The sequence below is a fragment of the Symphalangus syndactylus genome, chromosome 17, assembly GCF_028878055.3.
Source record: "Symphalangus syndactylus isolate Jambi chromosome 17, NHGRI_mSymSyn1-v2.1_pri, whole genome shotgun sequence".
Lineage (NCBI taxonomy): Eukaryota > Metazoa > Chordata > Mammalia > Primates > Hylobatidae > Symphalangus > Symphalangus syndactylus.
Window position 1 is genome coordinate 73,304,342 of NC_072439.2, and position 17,263 is coordinate 73,321,604.

The window sequence follows — 17,263 nt, forward strand, 5'->3', positions numbered from 1 at the left end:
GTGTGCCACCATGCCCGGCTAATTGTTGTATTTTTAGTAGAGATGGGGTTTTGCCATGTTGGCCAGGCTGGTCTTGAACTCCTGACTTCAAGTGATCCACCCACCTCAGCCTCCCAAAGTGCTGGGATTACAGGCGTGAGCCACCACGCCGGCCGGAATCTCCATGATGTTTAAATGACTTGTACAAGGTGAAAGAGCATTTACATATAATTTAAATATCGTGGAGGTTCAGCTTCTTCCACTGTACAACTGAGACCTCTCCCCGTCCCCTAAAGCTGCTGTGAAGAAAAAAATGGCATAACAAACACAAAGTGATAATAATGGTATGTGGCACTTAGTACTAGATATTCTATATATAGTATGTCTACCTCTGTAAAAAGTTATAGGCAAAGTTTATAACACATCCTTGCTGGTAACATCTGAGTTTTTCCCTCAAATCCAAAAACCTTATACTTTCTTTCCTTTCTCACTCTCAAAATTTGCTCTGACTCAATAAACTCATTCACATAAGATTCAATAAACTCATTCACATAAGATACACATGAGGAGAATTACATCGATGCCAGCTTGCACATGAAGTCTAATAGATTCAGAGTGGCTTCCTAGACAGCTGGGTTAAGAGGCGATTCTCGAAAGCAGGTGCACTGGGGAAGAATTCTGAGATTGATCCTCAATGGCTTTAATGGAAGGGGACGCCTGAAGGTCACATATTTGCCATTTTTTCTGTGAAGGATAATGGTAAATGTTTCTCTATCTGTAGGCATTTAAGTATTTAAAATATTAAAGCTTCAAGACAAAAGAAGACCATTTTATGGCCAGGGTATGGCTCACACCTGTAATCCCAGCACTTTGGGAGGCCAAGATGGGCAGATCAACTGAGGTCAGGAGTTCGAGACCAGCCTGGCCAACATGGCAAAACCCCGTCTCTACTAAAAATACAAAAATTAGCCAGACTTGGTGGTGCATGCCTGTAATCCCAGCTACTCGGGAGGCTGAGGATGGCGAATCACTTGAACCCAGGAGGCGGAGGTTGCAGTGAGCCAAGATCATACCATTGCACTCCAGCCTGGGCACCAATAGTGAAATGCATCTCAAAAGAAAAAAAAAAAAAAGACCATTTTATGTATCAGCCTGTGGGAGAGCATAATAAGAAAAAGTGAAGAGGGCTCCCTGATGCCTGTAAAACCATCAAGTATGAGGGGTTTCCTACCTCCTGAGGGGCTTCAGCATCATCTATCCCATTGCCTGAGTCCAAGCCCATATCCTTTACTCACAATAAAAACTCATTAATTAAAAAATGTCATCATTTGTGGCTAAACTTGAAACATATCTTTCGAGCAATACATGAAGAAAATCACTTGGGATTGTTGTTCATTTACTACTATTCTAATTAGTTAAAATCTTCCTATCACCACAAGAAAAATGGAAAATACGAATTTCCTTCTTGCTCTGCCTAGACCATTGAACTACAGGCAGGGAACCCTGAGGTTATATAAAAATCAACTTAACTGCTTTAAATGCTTGATGGCCTAGGAAGTTTTATCAACAGTCAAATAAGTCAAACCCATTGTATTAGTCTGTTCTCATGCTGCTAATAAAGACCTACCAGAGACTGGATAATTTATAAAGGAAAGAGTTTTAATGGACTCACAGTTCCACATGGCTGGGGAGGCCTCACAATCATGGCAGAACATGAAGGAAGAGAAACGGGACATCTTACATGGCAGCAGGCAAGAGGGCATGTGCGGGGGAACTGCCCTTTATAAAACCATCAGATCTCGTGAGACTTATTCACTATCACAAGAACAGCAAGGGAAAGACCTACTCCCATGATTCAGTTACGTCCCACTGGGTCCCTCCCATGACACGTGGGGGATTATTACAATTCAAGGTGAGATTTATGTGGAAACACAGAGCCAAACCATTATCACCCATTTTGATTGATTTCCTTTTGTTTTATTTTTTCACCTTTTTCCATTGCCACTGAGATTTCCTTTTGTTTTAATATTTACTCTCTTCATTTTCTTCACTGACTTCACCAACTTGTCTTGCATTTCTGCTTGAAACCAATGTAACTGAGATAACCCTCAAACTGTTCCCTCACATGCAAAAATATAGCTTATCTTACCATCCCAAATGTGCTGGGAATCAAATCTAACCCATACTTTTCAAACCGCGAGTTTGAATACATAATTTTAAAATATATAAAAAGTGGCATATTTCTGATTTTATGGTTTAGCCTCAAAGCTGTAACTTGGACTAGTCATTTTCCTCTGTGCTGTGTCTTATTTTTTAACCTAAAATATAGCCTTCTCTTTAACCACAATCCCTAATCATCTTCCATCCTATGGGCCCAAGTCAAATGTATGGATTAAATAACAGAAATTTCTTTCTGAAGGAAAACCTTTGGATCTTTCTTAGTATTTGTCCCAAATTCCCTTCCTTCCTGTCATCATAATGCTTTTATTCCCTATAAATTCAGCACATATATGAATTCCTTTTTATTTCCCTGAGATTCCAAGTCAATCATGGAACAAAGACCGTTTAGGACAAAAGCACTTTTTATATGTTCCACAAGCAGAGGCCAACTGTGTAGAAGCTCACAAGTGGTATGCATTGGGGAGAGAAGGGAAGCCTCTGATTGTTGGGCCTTTTTCTTCCAGACTGTACTGAGAACAGCAGGCAAGGAGCATCAAGAAATTGACCTAGTTCAAGAACCTGTCTCATCTTATCAAGCTCTTTCTTTTCATAGCCACTTTTCTAGTTGAGTGTCAGCCATTCATATCACAGTGTGTAGTTATTCACATAGGATGATTCCTTTCCTGAACAAAAGAGAAAAGTTAATTTTGAGGCTGAAGGACAGAAAGAAAAGATAATTATTGAAGAATAGGACTTAAGGTGAAAGAAGTCCTAGGAAACACAGTATTAGTTGGGTGCTCTTGGGAGCCAGAAAGAAGCAAAAGGAGAGTTGGGGATGGATTTGGGGCTGTGGCAACAGAAGGTGATACCCAAAGGCAAACGGGACATGAAGCTTTGCTCTGCTAGAGCCCCGGTGGTTACAACCATCCCGGTCTTACTGGAAACAGTATCCACAGCTAATTAACCTCAGGCACTGAAGCCAAACTGCTTAGAAGCGAGTCATCTCCACCACTTACTGTTTGTGTTTCTGAGATGGAATCTCTGATGCCCAGGATGGAGTACAATGGCATGATCTCCGCTCACTGTAACCTCTGCCTCCCGGGTTCAAGCAATTCTCCTGCCTCAGCCTCCTGAGTAGCTGGGACTACAGGCCCATGCCACCATGCCGAGCTAATTTTTGTATTTTTAGTGGAGACGGGATTTCAATACATTGGCCAGGCTGGTTTCGAACTCCTGACGTCAGGTGATCTGCCCACCTCGGCCTCCCAAAGTGCTGGGATTACAGGCATGAGCCACTACACCAGATCCCCACTAGTTACCGTTATTTTAACCTCTCAAAAGTCTTAGTTTCCTCATCTGTAGAAACAGGTTGCACAGGAGTTTAGCTTACAGACTGCTGAATGTATATGAGATAATCCACAAAGGGTTAGCACAGTGCCAAGCACACAGCAAATGCCCTGTTCATATCAGCTCTTCTAGCCAAGACCCACAGTAACACTCACAAATGTGTTAGTCCATGAAGGCCTGCCCCATACATGAAAAACAACTCCCATGGTAAATAACTTCCATAGAAATGGACAAGGTGGATTCCTTTTACCCCCACCTGCTCCCTTTATTTTTCACCTATCTACTTTATTCTCTCACACCATTCTGCGATACAAGACATTTTGCTGTCCTTTCAGATCTAACAGATCCTTTGGAATATCCTTTGGACATTTATTCCAAGTGTGAAAACAATTTTTTTTCAGTGGTATAATTTGGATGTTATTTATATTTTCTTGAAAATTTTCTTTTTTTTCCTTCCCCTCTCCCTCTCTCCTTTTTCCCTTTCCTCCTTTCTTTCTCATTCTTTCTTCCTTCCTTTCTTTGTTCCTCCCTCCCTTCCTTCTTTCTTTCTTTTCCCATAAGTAGGACTGAAGACATTATTCCAGTAGAGTTATTTCCATATAGGCAGGAATTCTCAGCACGATTGTCCAAGGAATGGTTTCTACTATGAGCTTTAAAAATGATTGTTCCCATGTGTTGACCCCATGTTGATGCTGACATGGCGATTCAGCATTTTCTTTCAGCTTAATAGACATGTCAAATATCCTCTGTCTTTACAGTATATCTTAAATGCCATTAAGACCATTCCAGAACTGAGTTTATTCTAGTTCCTTCACCTTCTCTGCGTAGAAACAGTTTCAGGACCATCTCTCCCACTTCCTCCTGCTACCCATGCCTTTTCCTGCCATGTCTTCTCTGAGTGCTCTTGGCAGGCTTCTGAGAAGGCCCAGCACTGAGGGGAAACACCCAAGATTCTTTTAGAAGTACAGTAGAAGCTGCTGAAGTCAGCTGTCAGGTCTAGATGACTTTTTCAGGAGCAGCAATTCGTGCTGGTGGGCAGGCATCCATACTGCCTCCCGTAGCTCCCCTCTCCCTGGCTGGCTGTGTCTCCCCTCTGGAATTGCCAGTGGCGTGTGACCAATGTTTCTGTATTAAAAAAAGTAATAACTAGGTGCCCTTCTCCAGAAGAAAGAATAACTTGAATTTTATCTATTATTTACTTTATTATGTCAAATACTCTTTCTCCCCATTCCAATAGATTTATGGCATAAAAATTTCTATCTAGAACTAGCCTGGTGACCTATCCAGAGAAATGTTAACTTCTTTGTTGCAAACTTTTTTTGTTTTTGTTTTTTAGATGAGTTTTGCTCTGTTGCCTAGGCTGGAGAGCAGTGGTGTAATCTCGGCTCACTGCAACCTCAGTCTCCTGGGTTCAAGCGATTCTCCTGCCTCAGCCTCTCAAGTAGCTGTGATTACAGGCATGCGCCATAACTCCCAGCTAATTTTTGTATTTTTAGTAGAGACGGGGTTTCGTCATATTGGCCAGGCTGGTCTCGAACTCCTGACCTCAAGTAATCCGCCCGCCTCGGCCTCCCTAAGTGCTGGGATTACAGGCCTGAGCCACCGCGCCTAGCCTGTTGCAAACTTTTGAAACACTAGGGAAAGTTTGAAGGCTGTTTTTGATGGAACTCAAACTGGTATACTCTTCTAAATGCTTTGCATGTATCAATTTAATCATCACCACAATACTGTGAGACAGATACTGTCATTTATGTTTTTTAAATGAATGAAACATACTGCAGAGTGAAGTAATTTTCCCAAGGTTACACAGCTCATATGTCACAGTGCTGAGATGTTAACACAGTCTGGCTCTAGAATCTATCCCTTAATTGCTACCTTATATTTTTCTTCACAATTAAATAAGCTTGTGGCTTCTAAGTTATGTTATGAACAATCAACTATGTTAAAATCTTGTTCTCACTCATATGTGGAAGCTTAAAAAGTCAATCTCATGTAAGTATATAGTAGAATGATAGAAACTAGAGGCTGGGAAGGGTTTGTGTAGGCGGGTACAGGGAATAGAGTGGAGATAAAGAGAGGATGGTTAATGGGTACAAACATAGTTAGAAGGAATAAGTTCTAGCATTCAATAGCAGAGCAGGTTGACTATAGTTAACAACAGTGTATTGGTATTTCAAAAGAGCTGGACGAGAGGACATGAAATGTTCCAAACACATAGAAATAATAGAAGACTTGAGATCACGACACTTCAAATACCCTGAGGCCTCTTTAATAAAATCAATGCAAATTTACAAATATAAAGCTGGGAACAGGTCTAGAAAAGGCCTGGGCGGCTGAGGGTCCTAAAGCTAAGCAAGGGCCTGAAGCTGCAAGTAACATGAGTTCCTGAAGTAAGCAATTCATTCCCTACTTACAGCCTTAACTCTAGCCAGTCTGTAGGAGATTTTACTTTAGGCACTGAGATGGCAAAAAGTTAATTATAGAAATAGCAGGTTTTCAGGACCAGAGGAATAAAATAAATTATAATCTTATAATCTTGGAATTTAAGAGTTCATCAGTGATGTCCTATTTTCTTAACTCTCATCCTTCCTTTTGATTTTTGTCCTATTTATCACTGCCATGTGGCTAAATGTATCTATGATGTTTTAATTTACTTAGATAGTTTCCTTTTCTCTCAAAGATCCATAGAAACAAGTTTAATGATCAGGGTACACATTCTGAGCAATGGCTTCTATTTCTATTTAGTGATAAATGTCATTCTAACTACTTTAGAAATTAAGAAGTGTATCTGTGGTGGCCCTTTGAGTTTTATTTTGTGAGGGATCATAACTATAGCAGGAGGATTAAATAGAAAGTCATTAACACCTGTACTTTGAATGATACCTCATGTATGAAAGACGATGAATGAAAATTTTCCCTTTAAATGTCTGAAGGGACTCAGATCAGATTCATACCAAACATAAGGCTTTCAGATAACAAAATTGGGCTCAGGGAGGGGGAATGGCATGCTGAGGCCACATGCTGCTATACAATCTTCATACCACACCACCTTGTGTGCTTTTATGATTTGTTAGCGTTAAAATGCATTTTATTATATTTAGCTGGGTATTTCCAGCAGCACTGCCTAGCGACACTTTTATATACCCATTTTATATACCCATTATCATGCTGCAAAATTTATATTACCAAGAACTAGATGTACTACAGGAGCTACCTGAGTCCTTTGGTGATCTCAATTAGTGCCCTGGCCCATCAGTCATGACACAGTTCCTATGGTTCTTTGGAGACTTTGTGACACTAAACTATCTTTGACTTTTTCCTCTGTCTCAAATTTTCAGTTAGTTCCTAGTCGTGATGTCCCTTTGTCTCTTTCCTCAAAAATACCTCCTATTTGTCCCTTCTCTTCATTTCTGGTTTAGGACTTAATTATATGTCAGAATTACTGTAATAGCCTCTTCACTTGTCCCCTTGCTCTCATTATCTCTCTAGTCTAATAAGTTCTTCATGTGTATAAACTTTTGGTCTCAAGGTATTTGTTTGGAAAGATAGAAACAGATAAGAATGCATAAAACAAGAGATTCTCTGTCAAATAAGCTTGGGAAATGCGCACATCATATTCCCTCTTGGTGGTTTTATAACACACTGTAGCATAAAAAAGGTGCTAAGGAGTCCTGTATTAAAGAATTCTGCAAAACCTTATCTGTCCATGGAAATCTTTGTGGAATAGTTATCAGCATCTCACAGGTAAATTCAGTTTGGAAAACTCTCTCCTCCATTAATCTTCATTGAACATTCATGTATCATGCTTCTTGCCCAATCAAAAAAAAAAAAAAAAAAAATCCGAAGTTCACTAGCGCTTCTAGGACCAGGTCTAAATTCACTAGGCCAGCACTCCAGGTGCAGCCCCCACCCCACCCCCGCCCCGGCCTTATGCTGTCTAACTTCATCAGTGCCTCTCTAAGAGCGAATGGGTTACTGCAGTCAGTCCTCTTGTCTTCTGAGCAAGCAGGATTATTCCTTAGAGTGGACACCCAGTTCTGTCCCTCTGGATTTCCAAACACTTATAGCATGCTGGTCCTTACTGTCACACCAGCATTTACTCAGAGACCGTACCTTGCACTGTAACTGAGTTATTCATCTCAGCTATCTCTCCCCAGCTAACTAAGTTTCCAGAGGCAAAGAACTCCTTTGCTGTCTGCCCTCTCGACACCCAAGTGTGCTTTGATGACTTCACCATGCAAATGGACAACACTTAGTAAACATATGTTGGCTGAATAAATGAATGAATGAGTGAGTAAGTCTTGTTAAATATCCTTGGCTTTGTAGATTCCTAAGTCCAGGCCCCCTGAACATATGAGGGATTAACATATGAGCTTATCAGATCTAGTCTCATTTCTTTTCTTTTAGTTTTTATTTTTATTTATTTTTATTTATTATTTTTGAGTCAGTCTTGCTCTGTTGCCCAGGCTGGAGTGCAGGGGTGCAATTATGGTTCACTGCAGTCTCCACCTCCTGGGCTCAAGCAATCCTCCTGCTTCAGCCTCCTAAGTGGCTGGGACCGCAAGCATGTGCCACCATGCCTGGCTAATTTTTTAAAAACTTTTTGTAGAGATGGGGTCTCACTATGTTGCCCAGGCTGGTCCTGGACTCCCAGGCTCAAGCAATCCTCCTGTCTTGGCCTCCCAAAGTGCTGTGATTCCAAGTGTGAGCCACCGCACCCAGTCTAGTGTCATTTCTCACACAATATTGGTGATATGGAAAAAGTGAATGAAGAGAAGCATTTTATAGAGTCTCTATTGACCTCACCAGGCAGCAGGATGAGACTATGTGAGTCAGGGCTTTACCAACAGTGAAGTGGAAAATATACGCATATGCAATGGTATGCTAAAACTTCCTTCATTGATTACAAAAATACTTAATTCCCAGTAATCCATTTTCAACAGATATGTATTAACATCAGCTAACTTTGATAAATTGGCCACCACGTCAATAATAATGCAAGTTCAAATCTTAAATTCTTATTTTCCTAATAACAAATTTCTTATTTTATATTCTAGCATGGGTAATTTTTTCTCCTCTATGTAGAATAAAATTAAACAGGTTCATAAAATATTCATCAACTTACATATAAATCATAGCTATCTCTATGCCTCTGAGTTTAAATTAGTTTTCTTTTTAGCCTGGGATGACTAATATTTGCTGCCGATATTTCTCTCAAGTAGTTTCTCTTTTTTTTTTTTTTTTTTGAGATGGAGTCTTACTCTGTCACCCAGGCTGGAGTGCAGTGGCGCAGTCTTGGCTCACTGCAAACTCTGCCTCCTGGGTTTAAGCGATTCTGCTGCCTCAGCCTCCCGAGTAGCTGGGATCACAGGCGCACGCTACCATGCCCAGCTAATTTCTTATTTTTAGTAGAGACAGGGTTGGCCGGGCTGGTCTCAAACTCCTGACCTCAGGTAATCCACCCGCCTCGGCCTCCCAAAGTGTTAGGATTATATGTGGGAGCCACCACACCTGGCCTTTTAAAAAAAAAAGTTCTATTATTTGATCTACAGTCTGAGATGTCTTATTTCTTATATACGCATACTCACAATTGCACACGATGCAAAATAACTGATTTAGGCACTTCATTTATATAATCACGTTCCCTAGGATCCATGTCTGCATTATATAAGTCCCTACTGATTGTCCCTACTGATGATATGTAGCAGTAGCAGGCTGCTGGACTTTACTTAAACAATTCTTCTGATGCCCATAGAGATGACTTCAAACAAAAGGCAATGCCAAAGGTAGCCCATCCTACTTCTGTCCCCACGTGATCTCAAGATATTTGAGCTGTAGTTGGTAAAGGAAGCAGATTGGGTAACACTGGACCAGACTAGGATTTCAAGTTCCACCTCTGTTGATAACTAGCTGGCCAGCCCTAGATAGGCCTCAGAGCCCCACTAGGTCTGAATTTTCTTATTTGTAGTTTGAGATGGTTAAACTGGATGTGGTAAACTGCTGTGACTCTATTAAGCAAATTCCTTATTCCATTAAAAGGGTCTCCAGAAGACATTTGGTTAATCAGGAACTAAAATTAGACTGAACTACAACTAGCTTCCTAGCTGCTAAGTTTCAGCCACATTCCTGGTGCTTAGGCAGTATCAGGTCCAGGTTTACTGGGTATCATGTTGCTAGGGACACTTCAGAAGGAATTACAGGAATAGCCTTTCCTTGGCTGTGGCCTTTTCTAAGGACATGCATCTATTATACTTATAAGAGTTTTAAAAAGAGACTGAATTGAATCCATTTAACATAGGAAATATCATACTAAGTGTTAAAAGATCCATTTAGTTTTGCTTTAGAGAAGCAGTCAATGAAAAATCTGAAGTCAGTGTAATAGGCCCTTGGTCCAATAACAGTAATTTTACTCAGTAGCATTTTGTCAAAAAGAAAAGCCAGAACTTACCTGTACGTTAGCACGGACAGACCCAGGCACTTGATATCTCAACTCATGGGCTGTTGTTTGAGACTTTGGAAGCAGAAAAGGATAAGAAAGGGACCGATATTTTGATTTCATAATCTAAAATAAAGAAAAAGGGATAAAATATTCAAATGAGAAAAAAAGATTCATTCTCCCTACTTTGTGATTATAAAAGAAATTCATGCCCAGGCGCGGTGGCTCATGCCTGTAATCCCAGCACTTTGAGAGGCCAAGAAGTGGGGATCACTTGAGGTCAGGAGTTCGAGATCAGCCTGGCCAACATGGCGAAACTCCCACCTCTACTAAAAATACAAAAATTAGCCAAGCATGGTGGCGGGCGCCTGTAATCCCAGCTACTCGGGAGGCTGAGGCAGGAGAATCACTTGAACCTCGGAGGCAGAGGTTGCAGTGAGCCGAGATTTCATCATTGCACTATAGCCTGGGTGACAAGAGTGAATCTCCATCTCAAAAAAAAAAAAAGAAAAGAAAAGAAAGGTTAATTTGAAAAAGAAAAAGAAAAATGTTAATGGTGGACATTTCTAAGTGAAGGACTACAGATTATTTGTGTTTCTTTTCTATTTCTCATAGTCCTATTTTTACCTTTTGTAGGGGAAATATTGTTTTATATTTGTAAAGACAGGTTAAATATAATCTGTAGTTACAGAAGTTTATAATTGCAAAAATGAGACTATTGTTTTATAAGCTAATTTTTTACTGATTATGTTCTAGATATCTTGCCGCAGCAATATAGTGGGATATCATTATTTTTAATAACTTCATAGTAAAATGGTATAAAAGAATCACTTGTTTAATAAATTCCTATTAGTAAGGATTTCTGTTATTTCTAATTTTATTTGAATTATTAGAAGCCATATCAAAATAAATTACCTTATTGGATTATGGCTTTAGTTTGAATACCTGGAAATAGTTTTTCTGGATCAAAGGTTTTATACTTTAAAAAAAGACTTATTGGTGTTGTACAAATTTATCCTCCCAGGGGTAGCATGTATGAGCACACCACAAAAACCACCCCAAACCTAACTACAGGTATCAGCAGACTTTTATCTTTGCCAGTATAGCAGGTTAAAAGTAACACCCCATTTGTTTATTCATCCATCTCCCCTAAATTTTTGTTGAAAAATTTCAATCAGAATGTCCACTAAATTTTTATAATCCTTATGTGAATGAAAAATAAAGTGAGACTCTAAGTGGTTGATAAAACTAAATTCTTTTTCCAAATGACCAAGGGGAATCATGCCTCATTATCACTTCAAGTAAATAAAGTGAAACTTTAATAACACCTGAATATGTACTTTTTTTTTTTTTTTTGAGACAGGGTCTCACTCTGTTGTCCAGGCTGGAGTGCAATGGAGTCCTCTCAGCTCATTGCAACCTCCGCCTCCTGGATTCAAGTGATTTTCCTGCCTCAGCCTCCAGAGCAGTTGAGATTACAGGCACCCATCACCATGCCCAGCTAATTTTTGTATTTTAGTAGAGACAGGTTTTCACCATGTTGGTCAGGCTGGTCTCAAACTCCTGACCTCAGGTGATCCACCCGCCTAGGCCTCCCAAAGTGCTGGGATTACAGTCGTGAGCCACCGCGCCCAGCCTGAATGATACGTACTTAACTTACGAATGTTAGGTTTGAATGTTAGGTCAAGTTCTTACAAGTAATGAGGACACAATCTGGATAAAAGGAAAATGGCCCCACCTTCTCAATACTGCTTGGTTTGCTCAGAACCAGCTCTCCGAATCGTGTACCAGTATAAACCCAGTGCAATTCCAGGACTGGATGGGACTTTAAAGCTCAAGCCCTCTCATCTAAACCAGCCTCCTATCCCCCTATAACAGCCCTGCAAATGACTACCAAGCCCAGGCTACTAAATGCTTAGTCAACACTCTGTCCAAGATGTTAGCAAGGTTAAAATCAGGACCCACACAGCAGCACCTGTCTCTAGGCACTCTGAATTGTCTATGGTGTGGACATTCGGGAATGTTTCCCCTTTTTTCGCCCAGATGCCCAGGCACCCTGATGTCAATGCAGCCAACAGCAGAGCAGTGACACAGTTGTGGCCACAACAGTCTCTTCTTGCCACCAGCCTCCTCTGAACCTCTTCTCTAGTTAGGCCTGCCTCTCTTCACGTGGATAAATCATGATAGCAACATCCAAGTACTTTCGTGAAGTTCCAGCGCTGGATGAAGTGACGTGCCACATCACGAGCTGCCTTCCCGTGGACTGCAGAGGCAATGTCATGCCAGGGCATCCGGGGCATGGAGTACCTGTCAATGAAATCTGCCCGGGTGCACCAGGCAAGGATCAGTCATTAACTTTGGTGCTGGGGCAAAGGCTCTCTGACTCCAACTATGAAACTAAAAGGAAACATGGGTTAGTGCCCACTAGGTATATATTTCTTGGCTTGCATAGAACAACATTTTTATAATCAAGGGAAACAGATTTCACATTCGGGGACATAGTCTCCCAGGCACCTCCCTATATATGTTTCCATTTCACTTAGGATTAGATAATCACTAGACATGGCAAGATGTGAGTTGGTACAAATTATCTAAGGCTGTGTATTTGATATTATATTTTTTATTTTTTATCCTGTTGAAACAATGGCAAGCAATGCCATCTCTATCTCCTCTTAAACATATAAACCCAGTGATTACCTGAAAATGTGCCATTCTAATGCTGGAAATGCAGGAAATAAGCAGAATAGAAGATGATCAAAAGGGAGCCTACCATTTCCTGAAAAATTACTGATTATTGCCCCAAAAATATGCCTATAAAAATCTGAAGTTTTCAGACAGTTCAGCTCTATTTCATGTTCTTTTCTTATTATAACTGAAAAAAAAGTCCTTAAGCACATGCTAATGACTAAATCTAGTCTCCAAAGTTTTAAAAAATTTTCAAAAATAAACGGAAGCAAAACAAAAGGCATTTAGATCATGCACATGTATACTTGTTGAGATGTTCAAAGGTAAAAGACAAAATATAACCAGCACCCCACCATCATAATACTCACCAGCAAAAGGTTTATCAAGTTGAACCCAGTCTTTGAAGACGAAATTGCAGTAGTCCTTTCCATGCCAGAATCTGGTTTCCCCATGCAGCTCTCCCACACCTGTCTGTAAACTGCGGATGGACCCCGTATCTGTGAATGCAGCAAGATCCCCTCAGAGACTGTGGTTCAGGTGGGTCCCAGAAACGGAGGCTCAACTCTCATTTATTAAACATCTAAAAGCTTCTTAATTTCTTAAGACATAACTAGGGTGGAATCTGTCCATTCTATTAGAGGCTGTGGGCTAACAAGGTTTTACAGTCCTTACAAGTTTACTTTTAGTGGGCAGTTAGGGCTACAACAAGATTCATCATCAAACAATGAAATTTGACCTTCTCAGGCAGTTGAGTAACATTTCCACCACCTACCAGATCACTGGAAGAACTGATCACAGAATTAACTGTGAATAAAGAACTCACAAGGTGGCACTATAAGAGAGCAGTAAAGCTGGTGGGGGGCAGAGTAGGAAGGGTGCGGGGGAGAGGTGGAGAAACCTGAGACGCAGGGGCAATAAAGACACCATGCCACTTCTTTTTCCTCAACCAACATGGTGCACACCTGATGCATAATTCTTTTGCATTGAAGCAAGAACCTCAAATTTACAGATAGCCCATGTTCCGGCCCTGGAATTAACTAGCTAAGTGACACTGAGCTTCAGTTTTTTAGATCATAAATCCATTATGCGTAAAATGAAGAATTTGGCCTAGATAACAGCTAAAATCTGTTGTGCTTTAACATTTATATACTTCAAATCATAGATGGCATTTATAAAAAATATGGCAACAGATGAAAGCTTATGATATAGGTGCAAAAGCAGCAATCTACTGTAGCATTTCACAAATAACTGTGCCGAGACCATTGACTTACGGCTAAATACGAAGACAATGAAGTAAAAAGATGCAGAATGACAAATCACAAATGCAGCACTTGGCACAAAAGAGGCATTTAACAAATAGACACTGAATGCAAAAATATGTGTTGAATGAATAAATGGTACTGCTTGCAGTAGCCAGTGAGAGGACTACACTGGTCCTGCCACCAACACGCTGTCCCGGAACTGTCTTTGTAAAATGCACTCTTTGCTTAAAACCCTGGAAGGTTCACATACTGCCTACAGGAAGCTCAAGTCCTAAGGGCTTAGTGTGCATAGAAGACTCTTCCCAAACTGGTGCCAATCTATCTTTCTAGTCCTTGTTTTTCCCCAAGTACTTTCGTGAAGCACGTGTTTCACTGTATTATAACAGGTGTGAACTGCCATGTCTCCATGCAGTTGGTACATTATTACTTCTACCTGAAATGCTCCTTTCTCCCTCTTGGCCTGATATCCTAATCATCCTTCAGGAGCCACACTAGCTATCACCTGCCCTAGAGAGACCTCCCAGCTCCCCGTAAGGAAGAGGCAGTCACTAGCTCTGCTGTCATCCCATTAACAACTGCCCCAACACCTCTGACTCTGTGACGCAATTGTATCAGGATGCCCCCCTGCCCGCATCAATGCCTCACCAGTCTATAAACTCTTTGGCAGTGGGAACCAAATCTTCTCACTGCCAGTAGCTCCAAGCACCCAGGCAATCAATAAATATTTGCAGAACAAATGTTTTTATGTAATCACCACACACAATGCTAATATTCTATCTCAAACTGAATCATTAACCTTCCAAAGGCTATTGAAGTTTTCTATAGAAGAAAAATGATTTAAAATGCCATAGATTAGCAAAATGAAATCATGTTAAAAATAGACTTCTATTGACTTCTCCCAGTGATTTATTTTCCTGCTTTATGAGACTGAAAGGCCAAAGTACGGGTAGGTCTGTTTGCTCATCTATAGGCTCTTTATTGTTAACATAGCACTTTGTTAAAAGAAGAGGGTGAGAAAAGAAACAAAAGGGATGAAAAATGAGATAAACAATATTTCAAATTTCAAGTATAAAATACACATACAGAATTTGCTTTCATCAACTGCAAAACTCTAAGCTAAAGCTTTACATAAACACACATACACTCATTTAAAAATTATCTTTCACCTAACAACCAGTTATGATAAGGAAAATAAAGGAAATTCTTAGTCTCAGGAAATTATCTTGGTATAATTGAATTCGACCTGCTCATAATTCAAATTTGTTTTTGTTTTTAGCCATGGCCTAAAAACTATTCCACATAAATTAGGGTTCCTCCTCAGTACAAATGAACTATTAAGGCAAGAGAGCCAAATACTAGTTCCTGTGAAAACAACAGCTCAGAATTGCATGAGTGTGGTCGAGAGGACTTCTGGCGCCAACAATGCTGATCCAAGGGGGTCTCGTTAGGCTGCTATCTGGCTCCCAAATGATTTCATAATTGCACCTGCCTTGTCTTTTGGCACAGATTTGTCATGCCAATTTTCTGCATCCTCCTCTGTCAGTGGCTCAGATTCTGGCTACTAAAGTTTATGAGAAGGGAGACTTCTTGTTCCTTGCCTGGTGTCCTCTGGTCGTGCCACATCCTCCTCCTTCTGTTCTCATCTCTTGGCTTCCAGGTCTCCATTTTTCTACCATTTCTCCAGCCTGTCCTTCTTGTTCTTCTTTCCTAGCTCCTCCTCACTAACAAGCTTTCCCCCTTTCTCCTCTCTTTTTGTTTTCTTGTTTTTTCTTTTTCTTTCTCTTTTTTTTTTTTTTTTTTTTTTTTTAAGACTGGAGTGCAGTGGCATGATCTCGGCTCACTGCAACCTCTGCCTCCCAGGGTCGTGTTCAAGCAATACTCCTGCCTCAGCCTCCCGAGTAGCTGGGATTACAGGCACATGCCACCATGCCCTGCTAATTTTTGTATTTTATAGTAGAGACAGGGTTTCACCATCTTGGCCAGGCTGGTCTCGAACTCCTGACCTCATGATCCGCCCACCTCGGCCTCCCAAAGTGCTGGAATTACAGGCGTGAGGCACCACACCTGGCCTCTCCTGTCTTTTTCTATACAATTTCTAAATGTGCACCTGCAAGCCTGGCTTCTGTTTTGGTCTCCAGATCTAAGGTCACTTCAGTACCTCACTTGACATTGTTTACCTAGTTCCCACCAGAACTTTAAAATTATGTCTAACACTAAAATCATCATCATTCCATAAAATCAAGTCTTTCCTTGAAATTTCTGCTGTCTGTGTGTAGTAACTCAAGCTCAAACCTCGGAATCACCTTTGGCTCCTTTATTCTTCACTGACTTCTCCACCCACCTCCCCACGGCTTCCCAGATCATGATGAAAATCTGCTGATTCTGCTTTTGGAAAAAGTTTCTCCCATTTATTTCGTTCTTGAACTCACTGATACAACCTTGTCAGACTCCTTGTGTCTCTACTATAAACACTATAAAGCCTCACCCTTAATTGCTCCCTGCCCCTACGGATTTTCCAACATTTAATGGAAGGGGTGCAATGTCTCAGTCTGATTTTCAAAGTCCTCCGTAAACTGGTACAGATATATCCCACCAGCTCAATCTGCACAAATTAGCCCTTAACCACAATTCCAAAACTCCAAAAGTTCTAACAATTCAAATGTTTTTTCATAGCTAATTTTCACAGCTCATTTCATAGCTCACAGGTCAGCAAAACCTGACCTGAACTGACAAGAGGTTATTTATTATCTTTATTGATCCCACTTGGTGTTGCACAAACATAAATGGTTTGCCTACATTCCAGGTATTTCCTGGATCCTGCTAGGAGTGCAATATAGTAGAGGGTATAGGTATTGTATTACCTTTCTAAAATCCAGAACTTTCTGATTTCTGAAATCTGATTCCAAGGATTTTGTATGAGAGATTATAGACCCATATGTATTTACCACATTCTACACTCAGGTCTGAGATGCCGAAATAAATACTTTTGCATTTCCTATATCTGGGTCTTAAGATGTAGTATCTACCTAAAATGCCTGTTTTTCTACCTTTTTAGTCTCTACCTAACTGAATTTCTACATATGTTCAAGGCCAGTTCCAATACAGGTGCTGAACAAGTTATATTTTAAAAAATATTTTGGTTTTCAAAATTTTTTGGAATTTAGAATTGTGGTTAAAGGTTTGTGGACCTGTATTTCGTCTGTGGATCAATGATGACTCTTGCAGTAGGAGTATCTTCCCTCAATGAATTACTAAAATATTAGGTTTGTAAAATATTTAAAACTCATGCTCACCTATTAGATAATAAGCTATTTAACAGCACAAGATGAATCTTACACACCCTATCCATTGCATTCCTAAGAACAGTTTAGAAACAGCTTAATATTATCCCTTG

The 17,263-nt window shown here is 40.3% G+C and overlaps 1 protein-coding gene across 4 annotated transcripts in view; it reads right to left on the reverse strand.

Annotated features, from left to right (window-relative positions):
- The window catches only part of PLD1 (phospholipase D1), a 210,283-nt gene that overhangs the window by 63,866 nt on the left and 129,154 nt on the right, over nt 1-17,263 (reverse strand). For all 4 annotated transcript variants that reach the window (XM_063621672.1, XM_063621673.1, XM_063621671.1 and 1 more), the window contains 3 exons: nt 12,976-13,104; nt 12,124-12,242; nt 9,935-10,048 (listed from right to left, as the gene is read on the reverse strand). In XM_063621672.1, coding sequence (XP_063477742.1) covers nt 9,935-10,048; nt 12,124-12,242; nt 12,976-13,104 — 362 coding nt within the window. The remainder of the gene's footprint in view (nt 1-9,934; nt 10,049-12,123; nt 12,243-12,975; nt 13,105-17,263) is intronic.